Source organism: Colias philodice, chromosome 27 (genome assembly GCF_061535455.1).
Source record: "Colias philodice isolate Cphi_HAF_F1 chromosome 27, ilColPhil1 Martin Lab GWU primary, whole genome shotgun sequence".
NCBI lineage: Eukaryota > Metazoa > Arthropoda > Insecta > Lepidoptera > Pieridae > Colias > Colias philodice.
The window spans coordinates 1,284,683-1,299,532 of NC_143112.1; the positions used below are offsets into that span (position 1 = coordinate 1,284,683).

Consider the following 14,850-nt stretch of genomic DNA (forward strand, 5'->3'; position numbering starts at 1 on the left):
ATTCTAGCTTTAATTTCAATCAAAGAAACTAACCAATTTTTGCACTCATCCATACTAATATTATAAATGCGAAAGTAACTCTGTCTGTCTGTCTGATACTCAATCACGCCTAAACTACTGAACCAATTTGCATGAAATTTGGTATGGAGATATTTTGATACCCGAGAAAGGACATAGGCTACCTTTTATTGCGAAATATGTACCAAGGGCGAAGCCGGGGCGGACCTCTAGTTTTAAATAAATCTTTGTACAAGATAACAACCACAATGTTGTTTTACAATACAGCAACAAAATAATATAATAATAAAGATCTTGCATTCTTTCGCTTTCAATCACAAAATTTTTATACAATCAATATTTTAAAACAAACAGATTACAAGTATACATTAAATAATGAATAAATTGACATTACAGTAGCTAATAATGCATTCCTTATCAGGTCAATGATTTATTACCTTTATCAGTATTTTTTATCATACTACTTGTGAGGCAGTTATACTCAATATAAAAATGTTTTAATATTTTTATAGATGGCAATAGTATTTTGTACTTGTGTCTTTTGGCATGTAATAAAATATAACTTTTAAATGTTTTTGGTGTGCTATCAAAACAACATACATGATTGCATATTCTATAGGTTCATTGTAATAGAAATTTTGAACATGTTATGTGTTAATTATTTCTAAATTTTTCATTACTTTGCTACTGAATATAATAATGCATTTAATGCATATTAGTTCAATATGTGCTTTATTCCTAAATTGATAAATTCATAATATACACATCCAATATTTAATCTAAGTAAATAATTACCAGTTGGCTTAGATTTATCCACTTATGGTTAAGTCTTTACAAAATTAATTTTAATATAAAAATATGGGTTTGGATAATAATTGAGTACATCAAATTATTAGCTTTTAAGATATTAAGAACTTTGTCTTATAATTAAGCATTTTAAATGACTAAATTGAAGTTTGTTTCGGAAACATTAGTTGCCCGTAATTTTCGAACCTTTAAACATTTTATTGAATAATATAATGAACTCCGGATGTACTTTATAAAATAATAATTACGGAAATGCAAATGTCAACCAAATTAGCAGTTATTATTGAATCGCGATAGAAACGTTCGAGCATTTAAAAATATAAAAATAACTTTTTGAAAACAGAATTTGCTTTGACGGGTAGACTTCCTACGAAAATAATTTTCCCGCCGGCGTGCCGCACCTAGACAAGACCGCGTCAATCACATTCACGGCGTAATTGACAGCCCGGTATTCGGCTATTTTGGACATCCACAAGGAAAACATTCACAAATATAAAAACTTCTTCAAAGTAAACCCTTCCCAAAGATACAAGCCGACTTGGCAACATCTTTTTGTCATCTGTCAAAGTAACCACTAACCTCAAATACAAAATAACAATATAACGTGGTTCTGACAATACACAAATATCAACACCGTTATCGGGTCAGTTTAAGGACGAGTTACTAATGGTTTTCCGATATATTCGTATACGTACACAAAGCTTACGAGGTAAAACATGATTGTAGAAAACACGGCCATTTTCGTTTAAGTGTACATAGGAATTTGTCAATTGTAGCTAATTCGTCTCGACTCACCCTTTCAACATCCAGGTCCAGTCCTGAACACAGTCTTTTGCCGCCACCACCACCGTTGTAAGCCATCATGCACCACAATACAAAACACAAATCACAACGAAACGCGATCTAAAAAACAACACCAACGCACCGTCTTCCTCAAAAGCCGCAAGCAGACTGATTGAAGTTTGAACGAATGAAAATTGCAAACCAACAACACGCGAATGAATGACGGAGCGGCAACGCGGCGCAATCTTCAGTTCAGGAGTGAACGTAATAACGCACAGTCCCACGTTTATTATTTTTTAATATCGGTCAATAGAACTCACTGCTTTTTTTGTAATAATGTTATAGCATTTAATTTAAAACATTGAAAATTAATAACAAGTAGGTACAATTTATGTATACATATTTGCAAAATATACACGTTGTCTTTTTAGATTCCTAAACGTAACAATCAGTCAAAAAAGTTCAATGCCCCTTTAAAAAAGTTGCCATCTAGATGAACACTACTAATTTATAGGTATATTTAATTTTTCAGAATAAACAACTTGCTATCTTAATCTCATAGTTGGAACAACCAAATTTAAAATATTGTTAATTCACATAACTCTATTGGTTGAATTGAAACTAAAAGTGAATACGGTCAAACACCAGACGAATAGTACTAAATTGAATTATGCAATATTTTAACTACTAAGAAGTCGAATTAAGTTGTTTACGAATATAACATTACGAGTGATAATTAAATAATAACATTGACCAGCCTGTGAAAAAATTACGTATGAAAATTATTGTTATAATATAAAGTGATTAGCTGAAAAAATATGTAGGTAATATTATAAACTTAATCTTATACAATCAACAATGGTATCCATAATAATATTATAGAGCTGAAGAGTTTTTTGTTTCTTTGAACGCGGTAATCTCAGGAACTACTGGTCCGATTTGCAAAATTCTTTCGGTGTTAGATATTTTTATCGAGAAAGATATTATATAAGAAATAATGTACACTCTATTAGATATTATTTAAGAAATAATGTACACTCAATGAAATCATAATTATCATGCTGGGGCCACACTAACGTCTAACGTCTAATGCTCTTTATGGCGATAATTATTCCGATAATTTTTAAGGCGTTAAGTGGGTGGCTACACTTGAACGGTCAACGTGAATGCCGATTGTTGGCGATAAAAACGGCGTTAATTTTACTAAAATTCTAGCAAGATGGACGTAGTGTGACCGCTTCATTGCGTTAATTCTCGCGATAAAGCTATCGCCTCGCCAAACGGCAATGTTAATGCCGTTGTTAAATAATACTGGCTACACCTAAAGTTAACGTCCATTATCGCGTTAATTAATGGCATTTCCCGTTAAGCGTCTTATTCACGGTCAATCCCCGACGTACGTCGGCTCAAGGCCGCGGTGCTGGATGTATCCTACTGACGATCGTGCGCGCATCAAGCATGGCTAGGGTTGCCAACTTTTATTTGAAGAAATAGAGTAGGTATATCTGATTTTAAAGGAGGTAAATAAAGAGTAAATAAATATTTTAAAAAATGTATTTTTTTGTACTTTTTGCAGTAATTAAGAATTTTTCATTATTTTTAAATGAATTATATGAATCCAAACATTCCAAATCTAAATTTATATATTTCAAGAGCTCATTTTTAATTAATTTTTAATGAAGCTCGGTTTCTCTCTTCCCGCCACTTCACATTCATGACCGAAAAGACTCTTTCAGTAAATGATAAAGTGGCGGGAACAGAGAGTATATAGCTAATCATTTTTTTTAAACAAACAAATTCGTCAAGATATTTTTTTTTAATAAATTGCCATTTTTCTGCAGTGGACTTTTGCATAAAATCTGTGTTATTCAACAATTCGCCTTGGAGTTCTTTTAAAATAATAACTTCTGAATATAAACTGTCTATGTGTACAAGGTTGATCCAAAAGTAATGATAATTGGGATTTCCTGTGTACATAAAAATCAAAAATAACCGTTTCTTGCTTGCTCATGTACTCACTAAGTTATCACAAAAAAATCATATCAATAGGCCACGTTTCCAAGTATTTACATTAATTTCTGTTGGCAACACTAATCTGCTGTACGTCCGCGCTATTCACTGTCCATCTGCACGACGTTCGCGGTGGTGGGGGTGCTTGCTGGATGAAAAGTTGGTCGTGCACATCCAGCAAGATAATAATAATAATTATTGACGTACGTCAACGCTATTCACTGTCGTTTTGCGTCGTGCATCGTGTATGACCTTGGCGGGACGTACGTCAAGATGGACCGTAAATAAGACGCTTTAGTGTGGCCCCAGCATCAGTAGAATCTATTCGGGGACTCTAGCAACACTGTTTGCTACAGATAAAGACAAACGGCAATCGCCGTTCGCCGCCTGCTATCACGCTTGTGAATTGTGATCGCGCTAGACGTCTTGTAAATTGTAAACAAAACAAACCAAAAAATAAAGCAAAGATAAATGACGATGAATATTATAAATGAAGAAGAGATTAAAATTGAATATAATGAGGACTATTCATTTGATCCATTAGCCAACGATACTGTTAGAGAAAAAAATAACAAAATTGAGGCTGAGGAAGATAATTTTGCTGTTGATTGTATGGAAAATGATACACTGTTTAATGCATACAGTGTAGAGGTGAATAATTTATACGGTTTTTTTAATTTCAATACTATGTATCTTCTCTTTAGCCCGAGCTAACATTTCTATTTGAGGTTAGAAGTTAGAACTAATATTAGTATGAAACTATTTTTTGAGGTACGTAGCTATGATGAAATCAGAAATGATAACTAATTTAACTTGATATTTTTCAGGATAATGACATTACCTGGTACAAAGAAATTGATAACAAAGGCAGATATTTATGTAAATACTGCGACCTAAATTACTCCACTATTCAAACACTTAGATATCATATAACAAGGAAGCATTATGACGAAGCGAAAGAACTGAAACATTTAATATCAAGCAACAAACGGAGACATAAAATCAAGTGTCACATTTGTGAAGAAAAGTTTAAAAGTATAAAAAATTTAAAAGTTCATTTTGATACTTACCATAAAACAGCTTATCTTCATAAATCGTGTCTGTACTGTGATGCAACATTTCATACTGAAGATGAAATGTCTGCACATCAGCTTAATGTTCATGAAACAATTAAAAAACCACTATTTTTATGTTTGACATGTGGATATCGTACTGCTAAGAAATCACACTACCATCAACATCAAAATACTCACTCATCTATAAAAGGGATGAAATGTAATTACTGCGATTACAGTACTAATTACTCACCCAATTTGAAGATACATGAGAGAATTCACACTCATACAAAACCGTATAAATGTGATTATGGAAACTGTACCTATTCTTGTGCAGCCAAATCGGCGTTACGCAGTCACAAATTGAAACACTATCCTGATGAAAACATGTTATATTGCGATAAATGTAGTTATAAGACTGTTTATAAGCAGACACTTAAAAAACATCAAGACAGTCATAATAGAAATAAGAATTGTGTAGGCAAGTGAAAATTATTATAGGAACAGAATTCAGAAAAATGTTTCTGACTTAGAACATTAGTGTGACTTCTGCTGTTGCTTTCAATAGTTCACAAAATTATTTACGTTTGGTAATACTTTCATATTTATGTGTAAGTTAACTTGCAGTGACATACAGTTCTATTCATGTATATAATACTAGCGGTCCGCCCATGCTACATATTTACGTTTTCTCTACATAAGAACCATCCTCGTACTTCAAGGAAGATAATTAAAGAAGAATTATCGAAATCGGTTCAGCGGTTCACACGTGATGCCGTGACAACGCAAAACAGGTTTCATTTTTATATATATAGATAACGTAATATACAATGATAATATTTATTTCAAGATTGTACGCTATTATTGTATACTATATTTATTGTGGGTTAATAAAAAACAGACATTGTTGTTCACATTTTTAATATCTTACAGTACTACAAGTAATGTAAATCAACATTCTTACCTACTTCTACTATTTACATATGGAAATAATTACAATGCTTACAACAATTTTACAAAAAAATTTTGGTGCTCAAAGCAATTAAAGATCGAAATACTTTTTTGTATATTTCAAATATTATATCCTTTTAACGACTCATGATGGCTTATTAGTTTTATTTTAATCACTAATGTGGAGTTGGTTTATGTCCGTCAACGTAAAAGTTTCTTGTGGCTTTCGGTAACTGTAGTTCCATTCCTTCGAGGTCTTTGGTTAGAGTGATCTGGCAACCTTTGAAAAAAAAAAGTTTTGAGATTTTTTTAATTATTTTATATTTTGTTAATCAGGCTAGTATGTAGCAAGAAAATATGAGACAAATGTAAAATTACTTTCAGGACATAATGCAGTTTTCAGTTGTTTGAAATTGGTGTTGGATTCTAACTGCTTAGATATTCAGCAATTTATAATTTTGAAGTTTGCTAATGAGTTACTTTGGTCAAAACTAAGTAATACAAACAAAAATTACACAGCTACATTATAATTTGTATCTATACTAATATTATAAAGCTGAAAAGTTTGTTTGTTTGAATGCCCTAATCTCGGGAACTACTGGTCCGATTTGAAAAAATATTTTTGTGTTAGATAGCCCATTTATCTATATATCATCACTGTGGGTAAAAGCGAGGAGCACAGCTAGTAAAATATAAAAAATCTTAATACCTAATCTAGAATTTTCTTTCAAAAACGGAGCCATGTCCAAAAGGTCATCTTCCTTCTCTTCAGATGGTGGTAGTTTATCACAATAATCATGATTTACATAAACATGGCATGTTGTACATGCTAGTGAAGCTTCACATGCTCCTAGAAAAAATAGATTTTTTTGTTGAATTTATATTTTTTTTTGGTTTTATGGCATTCAAATGCTTTTATAAATATAAATTTATAGAGAATAGAAAAAATTCGATCACGAGGCGGGACTCGAACCCGCATCCTTTCGCGCCATTCCGGGGCGGATGCCTGACCAACTCAGCCACTCGTGACCCGCCAGAGCAATCGAATTTATTCTATTCTTTCAGTTTTATGTGTCTGGAGGGACACACCGCGCGCCATCTATTGAGATGATTAACAACCATTTCAACCAATATGAAGCACTTTTCAGTGAATACAATATTGTAACGATGGAACACGACCTTTTTTTTTTTTGTTGAATTTATATTTTTTTTCTATTCTCTATAAATTTATATTTATAAAAGCATTTGAATGCCATAAAACCAAAAAAATATAAATTCAACAAAAAAAAAAGGTCGTGTTCCATCGTTACAATATTGTATTCACTGAAAAGTGCTTCATATTGGTTGAAATGGTTGTTAATCATCTCAATAGATGGCGCGCGGTGTGTCCCTCCAGACCAGCTATACTCAACCTTTTTTTACCTTGGGCCACATAATTGCTACTGTTTAACCTTGCGGGCTGCAGTAATTTACCTACATACCTATGTCACCTACGTCATCAGCGAATATTCTATCTATGTACCAAATTTCATCAGAATCGATTCAGTGGTTTATTCACGAAAGCGTAACGGACAGACTGGGTTTCTTTCGCATTTGTTACTAGTGATGAAGCGAAGATTATGCGACAGTTAAATAAAACTATAAAATATAAAAAAATTAGCATTTATTTCTGTCATAAAAATTAATGTGATTTTTGACATTGTAACAAATTTTTGACAATTTTGGATAAATCAGGCACATAGTTACTGCATGCTACTCTCAAGACGTCGTCTAGATGCGAATCGGTAAGCCGAGATCTGTAGACATTTTTTGCATATTTCATTTTTGAATATGAGGTACATAGGTAAGTTGATGCAAACAATGTCAAGAGTAAATGTGCGCAATTTTTTAAAGTTTCATAGCTATCCGGTACTTATTTCCAAAATTCTTCATATTGATGTGTCTCTCTTTTCTCTTTGGGCCGCAAAAAAAAGCGCAGCGGGCCTCAGGCGGCCCGCGGGCCGCTGGTTGAGTATGGCTGCTCCAGACACATAAAACTGAAAGAATAGAATAAATTCGATTGCTCTGGCGGGTCACGAGTGGCTGAGTTGGTCAGGCATCCGCCCCGGAATGGCGCGAAAGGATGCGGGTTCGAGTCCCGCCTCGTGATCGAATTTTTTCTATTCTCTATAAATTTATATTTATAAAAGCATTTGAATGCCATAAAACCAAAAAAATATAAATTCAACAAAAAAAAAGGTCGTATTCCATCGTTACAATATTGTATTCACTGAAAAGTGCTTCATATTGGTTGAAATGGTTGTTAATCATCTCAATAGATGGCGCGCGGTGTGTCCCTCCAGACACATAAAACTGAAAGAATAGAATAAATTCGATTGCTCTGGCGGGTCACGAGTGGCTGAGTTGGTCAGGCATCCGCCCCGGAATGGCGCGAAAGGATGCGGGTTCGAGTCCCGCCTCGTGATCGAATTTTTTCTATTCTCTATAAATTTATATTTATAAAAGCATTTGAATGCCATAAAACCAAAAAAAATATAAATTCAACAAAAAAAAAAAGGTCGTGTTCCATCGTTACAATATTGTATTCACTGAAAAGTGCTTCATATTGGTTGAAATGGTTGTTAATCATCTCAATAGATGGCGCGCGGTGTGTCCCTCCAGACACATAAAACTGAAAGAATAGAATAAATTCGATTGCTCTGGCGGGTCACGAGTGGCTGAGTTGGTCAGGCATCCGCCCCGGAATGGCGCGAAAGGATGCGGGTTCGAGTCCCGCCTCGTGATCGAATTTTTTCTATTCTCTATAAATTTATATTTATAAAAGCATTTGAATGCCATAAAACCAAAAAAATATAAATTCAACAAAAAAAAAGGTCGTATTCCATCGTTACAATATTGTATTCACTGAAAAGTGCTTCATATTGGTTGAAATGGTTGTTAATCATCTCAATAGATGGCGCGCGGTGTGTCCCTCCAGACACATAAAACTGAAAGAATAGAATAAATTCGATTGCTCTGGCGGGTCACGAGTGGCTGAGTTGGTCAGGCATCCGCCCCGGAATGGCGCGAAAGGATGCGGGTTCGAGTCCCGCCTCGTGATCGAATTTTTTCTATTCTCTATAAATTTATATTTAAAAATAGATTTAAATATTAAATGAAAGATAAAAAATTTAATATAGCAAAAACACCAAGTTACGACTTGATAAACTACTACCAAGTAAGTTAACTTACTTACTTATATCTAAAGTAATATAAATTGACAAGAATTGCATTTATATATGAGATAATAATGATGTTACTATAGTCCTTTTCACCTATGATGATTCCTGTGACACTTCATCGTGTTCCGAATTACGAATTTTATGTTTAAAAAGTCAAAATAATTTTAGTGCATAATATTTTTATTTTATGGCGGCATTATTACCAAAAATATAAAAATGAAACATCTTAAGCTTATAAATCAAAAACAGTATTGTTTAGTTTAATATAATGAAAAATAAAATAAAATAACACAAAAATATAATACCTACGCAATTCGTGTACATGAAATGGATCGTTAAAAAATCATAGAGTTGGAAAATCATATAATCGGCGCCCATCTTGTGATCGTTTGTCAATCGAGTCAATCGTCTGTACGAGTGCGTCAGCCTTGTATACAAGTTGCATTTTTATATTGATACTTTACGTGGTATTCTGTTATTGTTACTAATTGTTATTGTTGACTTTTTGTTGCTGTTGTTTGCTAAGTTTCCTTAGTTAATTGTTGGCGAAATGCCGAAAAAACTAATTTTGGTACTTTATTCAAATCGATTTCATTTCCATATAGAATATTATCGATTATCGGAAACAATTGATACGATTTCAGTAACCTACATCTCTACACGTGTCAAAAATCGATGTGTCACAGAAATCATCTTAGGTGGAAAGTACTTTTAAGGGCCGATTTTCCAATGCTTGGTTAAAACCTATCCGTCCAATAAGTATTACACGATAATATTAAAATGTCACGTAAACTGTCAAATACTGACAATTAGAATACGTTTTTAAAATGGTAGTTTTATGCATTATTCGACGAATAAGTTTTAACCAAGGATTGGAAAATCAGCCCTAAGTACAAAAAAATATATAAATAAAACTAACCTTCCATTTCAATGCCATATCTGTGTGCTAAATATAATACATTATCACCTATTTTACCTCTAACTTTGGTTTTTTTACCATCTTTATCAACATACACTACATTTACCCTGTAAACAGTTTAATCATTTAAGTATATTTTCACAAATTAAAAATAATCACTTATTAATTTTCTATGATATTCTTTGCCTTTGAACAAAGTATACAAAAACAAACACTGAAACATCAAACACAGGCATAACTTGAAACAGCGCTTGAAAGAAGTATTTTTATTATTTTTACGAAACTTACACTTCGTCTTCTGACTTAGGATCCTGCCATTCGTATTCACCATGCCTTAGACCTAAATGAAAATAATAATCATTAGTTCCAATACGTAAATTTTGTACAAAATTGAGCACTTAATTATTATATTACCTGCAGATACATGAAATCGGCTTTTTTGTACGCACTGTGCGATTTTTCTGACCTTATGTGCTGTTAAATTGAGACATCTTAAAGAACGAATCATTTTGGTAATATTTCATAATCCAAACACCATTTATTGTTAAAGCTGTATTATTTTTCTTTATAATTAAAAATTTCGAGAGAGGTTATTTTGATTGAACATTTACGAATGCGGAATGACAAACAAGTCAAACATCATAATGTCAACAATGTCAATGTGTGAATTAAAAATGTCAACAATACTTCATGCCTTCATGGCAGTATCAGGCATCAGCTGATTTTTATAAAAATCTCTAATCTATATTTTTGTTGGTTTAATGCTCTAAGTCCTATGATATTTTATATATTATTCTCACCTAAGATTATTATATTACCAATATTCTAATAAATTTTTCTGTGCTATTTTATATTGATTTCATTCAATTTGTAAAAACTTAAAGCACTTTGGTATTTTAAATATCGAGTCTACAAAATACTTAGAGCATTAAGCCAACTTTAATGCTCAGACTTGCTCTGTGATATCTGGCCTTTCTTCAAAGCATTAAACCACCTTTCTTTGTATACAGAATAAACTTGGTCTTTTGAAATTAATTTTAAGATATGGTAACGATTAGCTCTCAAAGAGACTGAAAGAGCACTCAAACAAAAGTCAAAATGTCAATATGTCATCTTTAATCAAAGGCATCAGCCTATTTTAATTTTGCATTTTCATAAAAAGTGCAATGTAACATAGATATTAAATTTAAACATTATATAGTAATTATTAATTATAATTTCGCAATAAGATTGGTGTTGTGAATTTAGGTGATAGCGTATAGGTAGTAAATACATAAGTCGGTAAGTTTTATGACCAAATGACGTGTATATTCCAAGACTTTTTAACCTTGTATTTGTAATTTTTTACCATTCAATTGTTCATTTTTTCAAGTTAAAAATAAACTTACTTATCTATTTTAGGAATACTTATTTATCTTTTATCCATTCTATTTTTGTAAGTAAGACTCTCTTATCACATAGAATTATTCCATTAGTTTTCTATTATCAATAACACTGTCAATCCATGTCTTTTGATAACGTATGTTTTGATAAAAGAAGTCATTTTTTGTTCACGGCCTACTTTAGTTTTAAAAATCAGACATTAAAGACTGGCGCTTTTTTATCACAAGATAGTAGAAACAAAGTCGCTTTTCGCCGTCTGTGTATCTTGTGGTGTATCTGTATATTTAGATCTTTAAAACAATGCAATGGAATGCCATTTATTTTAATAGAAAGAGGAGTTCTTGGTGATGGTTTTAGTATAAAGTTGTTGGTTGTAGATAAAGAGTGTGAAGCCGCAGGCGGCATTGTTTAAAATATATATACAAGCCTCATTATAGTAAGGCCTTACTTTAATGTGGCTTGTCTTAGTAAAAATATATTGTTTTTCAGCCATAACATAGTATATAAAGTCTTGAAATTAAATTGTTACATTTTTTCAGATATATAAAAGGCAACAATGACTGATAAAGTTGATATAAAAGTCAAAAAGATCGACGAAAGAAAGGATCCCACTTTACTCTTGCCAGATGAACCAATGTCATACGAAATAAAGCCTAAAAGGAAAAAGAAAAAGAAAAAACAAGAAGATCCTTTCAAAGATATTGAAGAAAACGTAAAATTACCAACAGTCACTGTGTTCGATCCATCGTCTGATTCTATATTGGATCCAGAAGTTAATATAAAAGTTGAAAATATTGAAGTTGAATTGGATTTTAATGATGTGAGTATGTTTGAAAACTTATTTCTATAATATAGAATTGTAAAAACGTACATAACTGTTTGAATAACTGTACAGATGTTGTTGTTATTGGATTTATATAAAAATCACCTTGTTAAAACATCATTTGAAATTTAAATATTAAAACAAAAACATCATACTACCATTCCAGATACAGACCAAATGTTTATCTGAATTAGTAGAGAACTACATTAATGTAGTTATTATTATTTATAATTTTTTATGCTTTTAACTTCCATCTACTATTTTTTAATCTTCTATAAAACCCTCTAAAGTATTTTGTAAGACATTTTTTGAATAATTTATTTCTTATTACAGTTTGCTAATGATCATGGCTTAATGATGGGTACAAACAGTGATGACAGCCAGCCCGAGCCCATAGTCAAACTAGAACAAGATAATAAAGAAGCTACCCTTCTAACGTTTGAAAATATCGTCAACGATAAATCAATTTGCAAAGTGTGCCATCTAGTCTTTCGAACGCCACAAACATTACGAATGCATCAGAAAAGAAAGCACAAGGTGTTCAGACGGTTGTTTAAACATATATGTGATTATTGTGGCATGTCGTATGAGACGAAGAACAGCTTAGGAGCGCACATTAGAAGGAAGCATGGACCGAATTCCACGCCTGATGACAGGGAAGAGAGAACATGCGATGTGTGTGCACTAGTCTTTAAAGGCATGGCTAGATTGCGTATGCATATGCGACGAAAACACGGCTCTTTTCAAGAGTCCTTCAAGCATATTTGCGAGGACTGCGGCCTCACATACGATAAGTACAGAAGTTTAATAGTACACATACAAAGAAAGCACTCCAAATCAGACGAGCCAATAGCAGATCAGTGGTTCAACTGTCCGTTTTGTCCGAAAGGATTTGGTAAACGTGAAACTTATGTACGACATGTACAGAGAAAACACAGGGTAAATGATGAAGAAACAAGCAAGAATAAAGAAATTGGAGAAGATATTGGGAAGGTGAAAAGCACGGAAACAGGAGAGATATGTTGTGCTGAGTGCCCGTTGGTTTTTTCATCCTTGAACTATTTAAAACTGCATATGAGACGAAAGCATAACGCCTTTAAGGATAACTTTCGACTGAAATGTAAAATATGTAACTTGTCTTATGATAAAATAGAGAGCTTAAAGCGCCACATTCGAAGAAAACATGACAAGGGTTCGTATTGCGATGTGTGTAACAAGCAATTTGATACTCGAGAACTGTACTTAAATCATACCCACGAAAGATTGGTAAGAGAATGTACAATTTGTGGATTAATATTTGCGTCCCAAAGTGGTCTAGGCAAACATTTACGATGTACGCACAAGATTGTTCAACCGAAGACTGTTTTCTGCCATATTTGTAACGAGGGTTTCAATGATAAACGTCAATTAAAGCTGCATTATTTAAGAGTCCATTTAAATGTATCTTATACTTGTCAATTTTGTAAAAAAGTGTTCAAAGCGAAGGAGAGTTACAGACGCCATGTTGTATTTAAGCATCAAAACAAACGTCCAAATAGTGAATTGCAAACCTGTGATCAATGTTCTGAAACATTCTCTGACGAGTTTGAATTAAGTCGACATTTTGATTTAGCTCATAGGCGAACGGAGGGAACACAAGAAACAAATAATGTAGTTATTAAAAAAGAAGATGCAGATATACCGAATACATACCAATGCACAAAGTGCCCAGAAAACTATACGTCTTGGAATCAATTGAAATTGCATTACGAGCAGAACCATTACATCCTAGCCGAAACACAGTGCACAGTGTGTGGCGAAATAATACCTGGCAACGAATTACAGAAGCACATGAAAGATGCGCATACAGATAACAGCATGCGTTGTAGATTTTGTGAATATGTTACGAATAATAGAGCGAGTATGACTCAGCATATTTTAAGGCATAAGAACGCGACTACGTTGAACTGTCATTTTGAGAATTGTAAATATAAGACGTTTTATGAAGGTGCAATGGAGAAACATAAGCGTAAGCATGAAGACCAGGGTGTTAAGTTACAGTGTACCCAGTGTCCGTTCCAGACGATGAATAAGTATATATTAAAGTACCATGAAGAAGCGCACATGACGGGTAAGAAACGGTATTCGTGTGATCAATGTGATTATGCAACCGTTTTGCCAGCCAACTTAGTTCAGCACAAATATAAACATTCCACAGAAAAGAGATTTAAATGCGAAATGTGTCCGTTTGCTACAAAGTACAATACGTCGTTACGTTTTCATGTTAAGAAAAAACATTGTGATCTCCCATCTTAATGTTGTTATATATTGATTGTAAATGAAATTAAAATTATTGGTGTTTTGACGATTTATTTTTAATTTTATATTACCTGCCCTGGCAGATGTTGTTCTACCTTATTAAGTTATTGCCCCTTAAACTTTTTTCTCTCTTTAGGAACTTATTGTCTTCTTTAAAAAAAATTAGCCAAATTGGTCGAGCCGTTCTGGAGTTTTACGCTTAGCAACACAGCAGTTATAATTTTATAGATTAATTATTTATTATAAATTATATGTTTATACCAGCTATGGCTATTACGATCGTAAGTGGATCATAATATGAATTTGCCAGTCAGTTCAATCCAGGGAATTAACTAATAAGGGGTCATAATACGGCTCCTGCTCGGAAATTTGTTTGTATATAAATATTTAATGCCTACGAATTAAAATGAGCCCATAGAATATAATCCAAACCACACACAATCCAAACGCTTTATTTAAATTGCATTTATGGCGAAATATCTCGTATTTGTGCATAGGCAATAATTAAAAAAAAAAACAAAAGGTACTGTTGTCTGAGCTGTCAAAAATGCAGTGATTCAATTTGTCAGTTTTTATTTTTTG

The 14,850-nt window shown here is 32.8% G+C and overlaps 4 protein-coding genes across 12 annotated transcripts in view; 2 read left to right on the forward strand and 2 right to left on the reverse strand.

Moving 5' to 3' along the window:
- Nucleotides 1–1,797, reverse strand: part of sm (heterogeneous nuclear ribonucleoprotein L) — a 307,187-nt gene extending 305,390 nt beyond the window's left edge. For 5 of the 7 annotated variants that reach the window (XM_089711783.1, XM_089711781.1, XM_089711778.1 and 2 more), the window contains exon 1: nucleotides 1,621–1,796. In XM_089711783.1, coding sequence (XP_089567909.1) covers nucleotides 1,621–1,689 — 69 coding nt within the window. In that variant the 5' untranslated portion in view covers nucleotides 1,690–1,796. Of the gene's footprint in view, nucleotides 1–1,620 lie in introns of all 7 variants that reach the window. The other 2 variants (XM_089711780.1, XM_089711782.1) reach the window with 2 other exon arrangements.
- Nucleotides 1,798–4,012: 2,215 nt separating this feature from the next.
- On the forward strand, nucleotides 4,013–5,372 carry LOC149476469 (uncharacterized). The gene is made up of 2 exons (XM_089711978.1): nucleotides 4,013–4,269; nucleotides 4,446–5,372. The coding sequence occupies exons 1-2, from the start codon at nucleotides 4,090–4,092 to the stop codon at nucleotides 5,160–5,162; spliced, it is 897 nt and encodes a 298-aa protein (XP_089568104.1). The 5' UTR covers nucleotides 4,013–4,089; the 3' UTR covers nucleotides 5,163–5,372.
- Nucleotides 4,636–14,314, forward strand: LOC149476470 (uncharacterized). Of its 3 annotated transcripts, none has more exons than XM_089711977.1 (3): nucleotides 4,636–4,653; nucleotides 11,687–11,967; nucleotides 12,304–14,314. In XM_089711977.1, the coding sequence occupies exons 2-3, from the start codon at nucleotides 11,704–11,706 to the stop codon at nucleotides 14,263–14,265; spliced, it is 2,226 nt and encodes a 741-aa protein (XP_089568103.1). In that variant the 5' UTR covers nucleotides 4,636–4,653; nucleotides 11,687–11,703; the 3' UTR covers nucleotides 14,266–14,314. The 3 variants fall into 3 exon arrangements, with proteins under 3 accessions (XP_089568103.1, XP_089568100.1, XP_089568101.1); XM_089711974.1 differs by lacking the exon at nucleotides 4,636–4,653 and adding an exon at nucleotides 10,906–11,045; XM_089711975.1 differs by lacking the exon at nucleotides 4,636–4,653 and adding an exon at nucleotides 11,142–11,199.
- Fdx1 (Adrenodoxin-like protein 1, mitochondrial Ferredoxin 1) lies at nucleotides 5,575–10,397 on the reverse strand. The gene is made up of 5 exons (XM_089711979.1): nucleotides 10,179–10,397; nucleotides 10,053–10,104; nucleotides 9,765–9,871; nucleotides 6,334–6,474; nucleotides 5,575–5,904 (listed from the first exon to the last, which is right to left on the reverse strand). Exons 1-5 carry the CDS (start codon nucleotides 10,270–10,272, stop codon nucleotides 5,801–5,803), a joined length of 498 nt encoding a protein of 165 aa, XP_089568105.1. The 5' UTR covers nucleotides 10,273–10,397; the 3' UTR covers nucleotides 5,575–5,800.
- Nucleotides 14,315–14,850: the final 536 nt, after the last annotated feature.

What these genes read in the sequence shown, in the direction of transcription:
- LOC149476469 (XM_089711978.1), top strand. Translation starts at nt 4,090, where the DNA reads ATGACGATGAATATTATAAATGAAGAAGAGATTAAAATTGAATATAAT. An exon ending in TTAATGCATACAGTGTAGAG is followed by an intron (nt 4,270 to 4,445) that starts GTGAATAATTTA and finishes GATATTTTTCAG; the next exon opens with GATAATGACATTACCTGGTA.
- Fdx1 (XM_089711979.1), bottom strand. Translation starts at nt 10,272, where the DNA reads ATGATTCGTTCTTTAAGATGTCTCAATTTAACAGCACATAAGGTCAGA. An exon ending in CCTAAGTCAGAAGACGAAGT is followed by an intron (nt 9,872 to 10,052) that starts GTAAGTTTCGTA and finishes AACTGTTTACAG; the next exon opens with GGTAAATGTAGTGTATGTTG. An exon ending in ATATGGCATTGAAATGGAAG is followed by an intron (nt 6,475 to 9,764) that starts GTTAGTTTTATT and finishes TATTTTTTCTAG; the next exon opens with GAGCATGTGAAGCTTCACTA.
- LOC149476470 (XM_089711977.1), top strand. Translation starts at nt 11,704, where the DNA reads ATGACTGATAAAGTTGATATAAAAGTCAAAAAGATCGACGAAAGAAAG. An exon ending in TTGAATTGGATTTTAATGAT is followed by an intron (nt 11,968 to 12,303) that starts GTGAGTATGTTT and finishes TTCTTATTACAG; the next exon opens with TTTGCTAATGATCATGGCTT.